Raw genomic sequence first — 12073 nt, 5'->3', positions numbered from 1 at the left:
ACTGTGTCCAGTAGCATTAAGAACCCACTGACTAGGGTGACAGATCTGGAGGACATGAGCATTTTACATTGTGTGGCTACAGCCAAATGGCAGGTACTGTTTCTATGCAGAGGGGAGGAGAAACAAGATAAAGCTTCATCTGCCCTTATTTGCAGTGGCATAGGGGCCGAGGCTGGGCCACTGCTCCTGGGGGCCCACTTGTCCCTCCCCAATGTTGCCCTCGTGAACAGATCACAGTGAGGAAGAATCCAGTGACGCAACATACAAAGGCTTACCTCTTACAGGTTTCAGGAGCTAGAGGTCCTATCTGTCTGCTCTTCACCACCGCTGCTCTGTACTTCCTGCTTCTCAGTTTGGGCTCTAGTGCCTCATCTGAAAAGCAGGAAGTACAGAGCGGCTGTGGTGTAGAGAAGTCAGATGGGCAATAACTCCAGCGCCTAGAACCTTTTAGAGGTGTGTGAGTGTGTGAGTGTGTGCTGCCTCTAATCTTCCCCACTGCGTTTCATAATGCTCTGGCGGGGGTGGGGGAGGGAGTGGGGCATATCTAGCTACCATACTAGGGTGGGAGAGGAGGAGGAGGGGATGGGGCACATCTAGCTACCATACTAGAGTGGGGGGTGAGGGAGTGGGGCACATCTAGGTACTATACTAGGGTGGGAGGGGAGGGATTGGGGCACATCTAGCTACCATAGTAGGGTGGGAGAGGTGAGGATGTTTTTACCTGTAGAGGATCCATTAAAAGTGTTGGCATTTAGTATGTATGTTCCTGGATTCACTACTCCCTTGTTATGCCTGTATTACTGCAATTCTTTGAATCTGGAGGCTGCACCGTAATTATGTTGGAAGTTGGATCATGCAAGCAATTGTATGGTGTGCATCAAACTTTATCTTGCTTTTGGTACATCTGGCTACCATACCAGGGTGGGAGGGGGAAGCACTTTAGAAGGAGGCACTCCACAGGCAGGAACTTGCTTTCAGATTTATTGCACTACAGATACACTACATGTTACGGGCTCTGCCCTTCATCAGGTCCCACCTGATGAAGGGCGGAGCCCATAACATGTAGTGTATCGACATGCAACAAATCTGAACGCAAGTTCCTGCCTGTGGAGTGCCTCCTTCTAAAGTACTTGTATCAGTGTGTGGAGCAGGGGTGGTGTACCTGCCTGGAGGAGTAGCACCGGCTTCTGCTCTCCTGATTTGGGATTGAGCAACCTGAGTAAAGTTCAATTTTATTGTTCCTGGGAGGGGGAAGCACATCTAGCTACCATACTGGGGGTGGAGGGAGGGGGGAGCCCATCTGGCTACAATACGGAGGTATCTGGCTACTATACTGGGGTGGGAGGGAGCACATTAATGTAGGAATCGAAGGAGGTGGAGGGGCAGTCCAAATTCGGCCTTGGGGCCCCGAGGTCTGTAGCTACGCCACTGCTTATTTGTAACATTAAATAGTACTTCCCCACGTCTTTATTCACTAATTTAATCAGATAAAAAGAATGTTATGTACCCCATGTTTGTTTCTTATTTTGTACAGCGCCACATAATATGTTGGTAGTTTATAAATCAATGATAATGTCAGGGAAATAAAAAATAAATTAATATAAGTTTTTCTTGATTTAATTATAATATTACTATATCTCTTTTTATTTTGACCTGTTGAATGGTCAATTTAGATATGGTATATTTCCTGTAGCACTATAGACTTATACATTGAAATACATACAGTGGTGTGAAAAGCTATTTGCCCCCTTCCTGATTTCTTATTCTTTTGCATGTTCGTCACACTTAAATGTTTCTGCTCATCAAAAAATTTTAACTATTAGTCAAAGATAACATAATTGAACACAAAATGTAGTTTTAAATGATGTTTTTTATTATTTAGTGGGAAAAAAAACTCAAAACCTACATGTCTCTGTGTGAAAAAGAAATTGCCCCCAGAACCTAATAACTGGTTGGGCCACCCTTAGCAGCAATAACTGCAATCAAACATTTGCGATAACTTGTAACAAGTCTTTTACAGCGCTCTGGAGGAATTTTGGCCCACTCATCTTTGCAGAATTGTTGTATTCAGCTTTATTTGAGGGTTTGCTAGCATAAACCGCCTTTTTAAGGTCATGCCACAACATCTCAATAGGATTCAGGTCAGGACTTTGACTAGGCCACTCCAAAGTCTTCATTTTGTTTTTCTTCAGCCATTCAGAGGTGGATTTGCTGGTGTGTTTTGGGTCATTGTCCTGCTGCAGCACCCAAGATCGCTTCAGCTTGAGTTGACGAACAGATGGCCGGACATTCTCCTTCAGGATTTTTTGGTAGAGAGTAGAATTCATGGTTCCATCTATCACAGCAAGCCTTCCAGGTCCTGAAGCAGCAAAACAACCCCAGCCCATCACACTACCACCACCATATTTTACTGTTGGTATGATGTTCTTTTGCTGAAATGCTGTGTTACTTCTACGCCAGATGTAATGGGACACGCACCTTCCAAAAAGTTCAACTTTTGTCTCGTCGGTCCACAAGGTATTTTCCCAAAAGTCTTGGCAATCATTGAGATGTTTTTTAGCAAAATTGAGACGAGTCTTAATGTTCTTTTTGCTTAAAAGTGGTTTGCGCTTTGGATATCTGCCATGCAGGCCGTTTTTGCCCAGTCTCTTTCTTATGGTGGAGTCGTGAACACTGACCCTAATTGAGGCAAGTGAGGCCTGCAGCTCTTTAGATGTTGTCCTGGGGTCTTTTGCGGCCTCTCGGATTAATTTTCTCCGCGCTCTTGGGGTAATTTTGGTCGGCTGGCCACTCCTGGGAAGGTTCATCACTGTTCCATGTTTTTGCCATTTGTGGATAATGGCTCTCACTGTAGTTCACTGGAGTCCCAAAGCTTTAGAAATGGCTTTATAACCTTTACCAGACTGATAGATCTCAATTACAGTACTTTTGTTTTCATTTGTTCCTGAATTTCTTTGGATCTTGGCATGATGTCTAGCTTTTGAGGTGCTTTTGGTCTACTTCTCTGTGTCAGATATCTCATATTTAAGTGATTTCTTGATTAAAACAGATGTGGCAGTAATTAGGCCTGGGGCTGACTACAGAAATTGAACTCAGGTGTGACAAACCACAGTTAAGTTATTTTTTAACAAGGGGGGGCAATCACTTTTTCACACAGGGCCATGTAGGTTTTGAGTTTTTTTTCTCACTAAATAATAAAAACCATCATTTAAAACTGCATTTTGTGTTCAATAATGTTATCTTTGACTAATAGTTAACGGTTTTTGATGAGCAGAAACATTTACCGTAAGTGTGACAAACATGCAAAAGAATAAGAAATCAGGAAGGGGGCAAATAGTTTTTCACACCACTGTATATAAAGTTTGATATTGTCACAGACTGGTAAAATCCGCTGATAAAAACATACAGTATATCATTTGTCTATGATATGTGTTATGTTTATTTTCTTTTAATTGTTAAAATGTGGCCAGTAATCTATTGGTCTTGATGTGTATGACTGATATGTTGTATATGTGCCACAATAAAAAGATTTAGGCTCGGTTCACATTAGCGTTCCAGGTCCGACTTCCCCGGACCCGGAAAGCTCCGTACACAGCGGATGGTGAATGGATACATTGTTAATCAATGTATCCATTCACACTCGTGCGACCGTCCGGATCCGATCCGGGAACGCAGCTCCGGGACGATCCGGCTTTTTTCCAACATGCTCCATTTTTGCCGTCCGTCCCGGTGCGGCTGCGGACCCGGGCCAGATCCTGACCCGAACATGCGGCCATGCTGTGTAATGAGAAACGGATGTTTCTCATCACACTGGCAATAGAACCGGATGCTTCCAGCACCGGTCCTATGCCACTTGGGAGGCCCGGACTACACGCCGGTATCCCCCATGCTTGCGGTGCCTTTCTGGCACTGCAATGTATCTAGTTCCGGCTACTTTATTGTAGCCGGAACTGATACATTCCGGATGCGCAACTGGTGGCAACTTGTGGCCACCGCAGCGACCCGTATGGTCTCTTTGCGGCCCCCAGACCCGGACCCCGGACACTTGCGGACTCGAACCGCAAGTGTGAACGGGGCCTACAAGAGAGCCCAAGGTGGGCTCATAACATAAAAAAAACTAGGCTACCTGATCTGGGGGGCACGGGCAGATCATGTAGCCTCCAAAACTGATGCTTTCCGACGTGCCTGTGAGCCGCACTGTCCCACTTTCGTGATCTCTGGGTCACGATGCGGGAAGGAGAGACTGTGTCTCTCATTCACAGCATGCAGGGAGGCGGGGGACTGGCAGAGGGCGTGGCCAGGGAGAGAGCTGCCCTAGTGGGCGTTTTGAGCATCCCCCATGTTTACCTCCAAGATACCGACAAATAATGTCGCTGATCTCGGGGGGCTATAGCGTGGTGGTGGGGGCAGAGAACGACGGTGTGGGGATACAGAGGCATGTCATGAGGCATAGAACATGCCTTTGTGTCCCATCTGCCCCCCCCCCCCCCGCCCCACACACACACACACACGAACTGCCTCGGGTTCCCTTTAAAACAAGCAATATTCCAGCAGGAAACAGGAACCATAATGCCATATAGTAGAATGTAGTAAATTATTCAGGATCAGGACACCCACGTTAATTATCATGGTATTAGCATCAAAAACACTTCCTATAGCTATATATTGCTGTATATTGGTATGTAGTCCCACCTTCCCACTGAGGATTAGCCTAGACTGTTTATTATTCTGATTATGATTTTTAAATTATACATATTTATTTGTTTAGACTGATCTGAAATTTTGCCTTACGTTCATCATTGTGAGTAAACAAATAGGTACATCACCTCTTCACAGGCCTTATTCCAGTTCATGCAAACAATATACGGTACATAAATGAAATTTTGTAGGAACACTGGACACAACAATCCCGCCCAGAGACCTTGAAAACACAATATGAAAAAAGACAAATGTTATGACGATCATTAAAAACAATGTTATTTTTCCTAAATATGGAGAAGATGGTTTTGCTGCAGGTTCATCAAAATAATGGTCCTAATCACATTTGGATCACTTACACAAATATTTATTTTCATTAGATTTCTAAAAACTATTATAAGTTGTGCCTGTGTACAGTATAATACATTTAACTGGTAGATGCCTTTAATGTTATTAGGTTGAATGTAAACACTGTCTCTTATGCCACCCCAGACCACGTGATATTCAACCGTACTCGCATACAAATGAAACTTTGTCCACATCTTTAAAGGACTTTAAATAACCTGAACTAGGGAAGGTGCTAAAAGAGACAAAACACATGCACACACACTTTTTGGTAAGGTTTTTAAAAACAACAGAATGTTCTCCTCTGTCTGATGTGCTTTATAGTTGTACAACATCTAGGGCTTGATTCACTAAAGGGTACGAAGTGTTAGCATGCCAGTGAAAAGCCGATTAGCACGTGCAAAGGCATTTTGCACGCGCTAATACGCACGCAAAAGTTTGCACGTGCAAAGTCTAGCGCTGCGTGGTGCATGCGAAACATTGCACCGTTCGTGATAAGAGTACTTAGCATGCGAACGGTGTGACGTTCCGGGCGCACTGCTAAACTTTGTGCGTTATCTGTAACAGCTTTAGACGTGCAAACTACTTAGCACTCTAGTTTGCACGTCCAAAGCTGTTAGGCGTGCTAACTATGTTAGCATGCCTTTGTGAATCAACCCCTAGGGTAGTTAATCTGTTGATATGCAGTTGTCATCGTTTTTACATTGGTAAAACCAAACAAAATCAATAACAATATGTCAACAACAATATATGACCATATTTAAAATGTCTAAAATCAAAGTAAAGCCTACATCAGCTAGACTTTATCATGAAGAACAAGTATGCAATTACTTATTTTATTTATTTATTTTTGTACTGGATCAGAGCAATCTTAGTATCTGGAAAGGTGACATGGACAGGTTACTTCTGCAGTCTGAAGCCAGATGGATACAGGAACTAAAGGCACTTACACGGTATGCACGCGGCTATACAAGGTTCCATTTATTCTCATGTTATTTTTTTATAAAATACTATCACATTCTTTAAATTGTACAGATGTCATGCTCCTCCTACATTCGCCTACAAATACATTTGCAGATGGTGCCAGCTGGTCAATGGGAGCAGCTTTAACTGTAAGTAGGGAGGGCAAAGCACCATTAAAAGTGTGCCCAAGGCAAACAAAATGAAAAAAGTAGATACTTACCTAAGAAGAGGGAAAACTCTGGATCCTGCAGAGGTTTCCCACATCCTCCTGGCCCCAACCATTGCCACACACGGATCCTCACAAGAGTTTGGCCCAGTGCACACCAAAAACCTCTAGCAGATCCGCAAAACTCTAGAGGGTTTTGAAGCAGATTTTCAGAGCGATTCTAGGCACTAGTGTCATGAGGGGGGTGCGGGGAGTGCGACCAGCACCAGGTGGGGTGAGAGATTGGCAGGTCAGGGGTGATGTGCGGTTGCCCTGAGGCTGAGGGAGGGGGGCACTGTAATAGCAGGAAGCAGCATGTGTATCAGCGTCTATGCAGAGCAGGAAACCGTCGGCGAGTGAGCGGCGATTGGAACCAGGGACAGTTTACAGCACTTCCCTGTGCTAACTCTGCAGTCGGAGGGGGGAGCACGGAGGGCGGCCCAGGAGAGGAAGGGAGGGAGAGGTCAGGCTGCCCTCCCCACGGCTGACTTCCCCCTCCATTACGGGGGGCACCTACCTACCTAACCTATACTAGGTAGCACCTACCTATCTAACCTATACTAGGGGGCAGCTCCTATGCTGTGGGCAACTACTTAATCTACCTATACTGGGGGGCATCTACCTAATCTAGCCTATACTGGGGGGGGGCAGCCACCAATCTAACCTATACTGGGGGGCACCTACCTAATCTAACCTGTACTGGGGGGCAGCTACCTATCTAACCCATACTGGGGGGCACCTACCTATCTAACCTATGCTAGGGGGCAGCTACCTATCTAACCTATACTGGGGGGCACCTACTTAATCTAACCTGTACTGGGGGGCACCTACCTAATCTAACCTGTACTGGGGGCAGCTATCTAACCCATACTGGGGGCCGGGGCAGCTACCTATCTAACCTATGCTAGGGGGCAGCTACCTATCTAACCTATACTGTGGGGCACCTACTTAATCTAACCTGTACTGGGGGCACCTACTTAATCTAACCTGTACTGGGGGGCACCTACCTAATCTAAAATGTTCTGGGGGGCAGCTACCTATCTAACCTATACTGGGGGCAGCTACCTATCTAACCTATACTGGGGGCAACAACCTATAAAACCTATACTGGGGGAAGCTACTTATGTAATCTATACTTGGGGCACCAACCTATCTAACCTATACTGGGGGCACCTACTTATCTAACCTGCACTGGGGGAATCTACCTACCTAGCTAGCCTATACTGGTGGCAACTATTCTGGCTACCTATATTAGCCCACTGCCTTACTGTTACACAGTTACATTACAGTTAGCCCCGCCCAAATGATGTCATGGCCACACCCATTTGCGCGGTTCGGGGGTTTTTTTTTTGGGGGGGGGGCGGTAAATTATTCGCACCGGGTGTAAAATACCCTAGCTATGCCACTGATTCTAGGCATGTTCAGAGACTGCCTAGCGTTTTTGGAGCGTTTTTGGTGTAGTAGATTTCATATATTGTTACAGTAAAGCTGTTACTGAACAGCTTCTGTAACAAAAACGCCTGGAAAACCGCTCTGATCTAGCGTTTTTCAGAGCGGTTTGAGCTTTTCCTATACTTTACATGGAGGCAGAAACCTGCAAACCACAAATATGCTGCAGGAGCCACGTTTGCGGTTTGCTAAAAACCTCAAACCGCTGGTGTGCACCATCCCATTGAGATGCATTAGCCAAGCGTTTTCACAAGCGGCAGCGTTTTTGAAAACTCTACCAAAAATGCTTGGTGTACACCAGGCCTCAGTCAGATTTCTGTTCGCCACCGCACTCTTCTTCATACATGAGTGCAGCCATACTGCACCTGCATGAGTACGGCCACCCCTGTGCAGTTACCTGGAGGAACTTGTGCTCTATCATCTCCATGCTACTACGCAGGTGCGCGTACGTTAAAAAAGGGCGCCGGGAAAAAAGGGCGCACGGTTTTAAACGATAAGCATGAATAACGTTTAAAAAATAAATTGTGCTATATTTCGTTTAAAAATAATGTTTTATAAAGTTATAAATCATTAAATAATGTGTATGAAATCGACAATTATAAAAACGTTAATCTTCCGTTTAAAAAGTGAAACGTATAACGTTTTAAGAAAAAATACTAAGTAACCCTCCCTGTACCTACCCCTAACCCCTAGACCCCCCTGTTGGTGCCTAAACCTAAGACCCCCCTGTTGGTGCCTAAACCTAAGACCCCCCTGTTGGTGCCTAAACCTAAGACCCCCCTGTTGGTGCCTAAACCTAAGACCCCCCTGTTGGTGCCTAAACCTAAGACCCCCCTGTTGGTGCCTAAACCTAAGACCCCCCTGGTGGTGCCTAAACCTAAGACCCCCTGTGATAAGCATTAATAATGTTTTAAAAAATGTTGTGCGGTTTTTCGTTTAAAAATAATGATTTTAAAAAAGAAAATTTTTTATAATTTTTCGTTTATAAATAATGTTTTAAAAATATTGTACTGTTTTTCGTTTAAAAATAATGTTTAGAAAATATAAATCATTAAATAACGTGTAATCATGAGAAGCAGTTATAAAACATTAAAAGTCTCCGGGCGCCGATTTTAAAACGTTAATTTTCTCCGGCGCCCTTTTTTCCTGTTGGGCACCGATTAAACGATATTTATTATTAGGGGAGTGAATGGCGGCGCCCTTTTTGTCCACCTGCCTCATGCGCCCAAATTTCCTGCTTCCCGCAGGTGCAGCCGTATTCACGTGGGTGTAGCATGGCCGTGCTCGTGCATGAAGAGGAGAATGGTCTGGATCTTCAGGAGGGTCCCTGGCTGCCAAGATAGGGGCAAGAAGGACACAGGAAACCTCTAGAGCCTAGGTTCTCAACGTGTGGTACGCGTACCCCAGGGGGTACTTCTAACGGTTTCAGGGGGTACTCGGGCTTGATATACTTAACCAAGAATAACAAATTTAGAGTTTTAGAAAATGATAAATCTTATTTTAAACAACCCCAAATTAGTGTTTTAGACAATTAAAATCAATAGTAAAGGCTTGGAAATGGTTTAGAACCAATTATAATGTACTACGATTAAATATTTATTTGTCAAGGGGTACTTGTGATAATGTTTACTATGCTAGGGGGTACTTGGTGACTACAGGGTTTTAAAAGGGGTACACACCGATAAAATGTTGAGAAACACTGCTCTAGAGGATCCAGAGGCTTCCTTCTACCTAGGTAAGGATCTGTTTTTTTTTTTGTCTGATGCTCAATTCGGGTTTACTTTAAGATTCAATCCAAAATTTCAGTCTGTATAAAAAGCGATTTCAGAGAAAAGAAAAATGACTCTAAAGCCAGACATGGATCTATTGCAAAAGCAACATGCATCATCTTTTCACATTCTATTTTCCATCACTTGACACAGGTTCCCCTTGAGATATGTTTCAGGAAAGGCCAAAAATAGCTTTGTGTGGGCAAGAATGAGGAAGATTTCTCGGAGGAAATAACGCACACATAGCATCAAATGATTTAAATCTGTTATGTTTAAACAACTAAAAAGCTAGATCTGCTATCTAGAGGATTACAATTTTCATAGGTGACTTATTTTGGTGTATTTTCCTTCATATTTGATGTCAATAAGCTTGGCAAGAATGTAACTCTTCACAAACATGTTTACACTGCAGTTGATGTTATGTTTCCTCAAACTAATGAAATGTTTTACAAGCAACAGATCCCATTCTTGCGTGAATCCACTTGATACTTAAAGGGAACCTGAGACGAGAAGCGCCTCAGGTTCCATACTTACCTGGGGCTTCCTTTAGCCCCCTTAAAGGGATACTGTAGGGGGGTCGGGGGGAAATGAGTTGAACTTACCCGGAGTTTCTAATGGTCCCCCGCAGACATCCTGTGCCCACGCAGCCACTCCCCGATGCTTTGGCCCCGCCTCCAGTTCACTTGTGGAATTTCAGACTTTAAAGTCTGAAAACCACTGCGCCTGCGTTGCCGTGTCCTCGCTCCCGCTGATGTCACCAGGAGCGTACTGCGCAGTTACAGACCATACTGGGCCTGCGCAATATGCTCCTGGTGACGTCAGCGGGAGCGAAGACACGGCAACGCAGGCGCAGTGGTTTTCAGACTTTAAAGTCTGAGATTGCAGAAGTGAACCATAGGCGGGGCCGGAGCATCGGTGAGTGGCTGCGCGGGCACAGGATGTCTGCGGGGGACCATTAGAAACTCCGGGTAAGTTCAACTCATTTTCCCCCGACCCCCCTACAGTATCCCTTTAAGGCCGCTTGTCCCTTGCCATCTCCCCAGGTGGTTTTGTTCCTCCACAATTAAGCCTGAAAGCCTGGCCGAATCGCAATTCATCGCACATGTGCAGCTCAGCCAGGCATGCTCCCCTGTAGCGCTCCCATCCCTGGGAGCATTTTGTGACTGCACAAGTGGATAGTGCTCCCAGCCGCAGGAGCGAGATGGGGAGGCCTAGCCGGGAGCCACCCGGGGTGAGGGACGGGCGGCCTAAGCAATTGTTGATATCAACTACTGTTCCTACTTTAATAATCAACACAAATAGAAGCAGATTTAGATTAAGTAGATACTGTAAATTCCTCACTGACACATAGTTGGTTATCTCACCTATGGTACCAAGCTTTGCTATAAACATCAATGATACTGCAACTGGAAAACCAAGACAGTAATATCCAATAGTATTGGTAATAGCACCGATTTTTTGCCTTCCTGTTCCTCTTAGAACTCCTCCAGAGGCTGCCTACAAAAGAATATTGGACGTTTAATGAAACTTTTAACTGCTTTGGAGTAACATTGTGAAAAATACACACTAGGTTCTATTCACATACATTAAAGCAAAAAAAAAACAAACACATTTTATTGAACATTTTTTTCAAATGTCAATTCAGAAAGGCTGCTACTGCAAGGGAAAGTAAAAATACCAGCTTGTGTGGTAAATTATTGAATTGTGAAGTAAATACTTCATAAGTGTTAATTCACCAAAAATAACGCATGTGGTAATACATTTTACTCCCAACCTGGAGCTGGTAAGACTGAGATAAATGGAGTGTATAGATTTATACTTACCAGGGGCTTCCAACAGCCTTCTGTAGTCGGTCTGCTTGATTGCCGTTCTCCCGCAGTGTGACCCAGTAAATTCCCCAATTGGCCCGGTTGCACTCCACTGCACATGTGTGGTCTCGGCTCCCAAATGCACTCCCATGGCCAGGAACATTCTGCGCATCTGCAGTTCGCTAACACTGTAAAGGCCTGAGCCCACTAATGCAGTTGTATCCGCTTCTGTCTGCTTTTCAGCATCTGTAACATTGATGTGTTACTGAAAAGCAGACACAACTGTGTAAGTGGGCTCAGACCCTCACTGTAAAGAATGCTACAGGTGTGCGATCAAGGGGGGCATGTGCAGATGGGATCGTGCACAGTGGCGTGCGACTGGCTACTGTGGAAGAGCGAAGGGATCGAGAACATATCGATTGAGGGACCAACTAAAGAGGCTGAAGGAAGCCGCAGGTGAATATAAATCTATACATTTCGCTTATCTCAGGTTTTCATTCAGAAGGAGAGAGAGGGCGCGGAGGAAACAAAGAAAGGAGAAAAGGGGAACCTAATTAAACTATTCAGAAAAAAAAGAAAGATAATGGAAATTTAGTCTCCTAATTTTACATATGTTGTATAACACTTATCCAACATATTATTGTATTATCAGTCAATCAGTAAAGAAGATAGCAGAGTGAGTGCACACAAATGCCTTATACCTCCTCAATACATTTCATACAACGGGGCAACATCCGGATGAAAAGCAGTATAATTTCATAATTTCAATGTGAGAAAAAGACTATCCAGGAGCCACTTCGCCATCTCAATCTTCAATAAAAGTTTCAACCTTTAAT

General features: G+C 44.4%; 1 protein-coding gene across 1 annotated transcript in view; it reads right to left on the bottom strand.

Annotated features, from left to right (window-relative positions):
• Window positions 1-12073, bottom strand: part of LOC137544961 (multidrug and toxin extrusion protein 2-like) — a 113354-nt gene that overhangs the window by 9307 nt on the left and 91974 nt on the right. Inside the window, exons 13-14 of the mRNA XM_068266059.1 lie at window positions 10794-10922; window positions 4827-4921 (exon numbers count right to left, since the gene is read on the bottom strand). Of these exons, the coding sequence (XP_068122160.1) occupies window positions 4827-4921; window positions 10794-10922 (224 nt within the window). The remainder of the gene's footprint in view (window positions 1-4826; window positions 4922-10793; window positions 10923-12073) is intronic.

This window comes from Hyperolius riggenbachi, chromosome 2, assembly GCF_040937935.1.
Source record: "Hyperolius riggenbachi isolate aHypRig1 chromosome 2, aHypRig1.pri, whole genome shotgun sequence".
In the NCBI taxonomy this organism is placed as follows: Eukaryota; Metazoa; Chordata; class Amphibia; order Anura; family Hyperoliidae; genus Hyperolius; species Hyperolius riggenbachi.
This window is presented reverse-complemented; position numbering and strand designations above follow the sequence as displayed.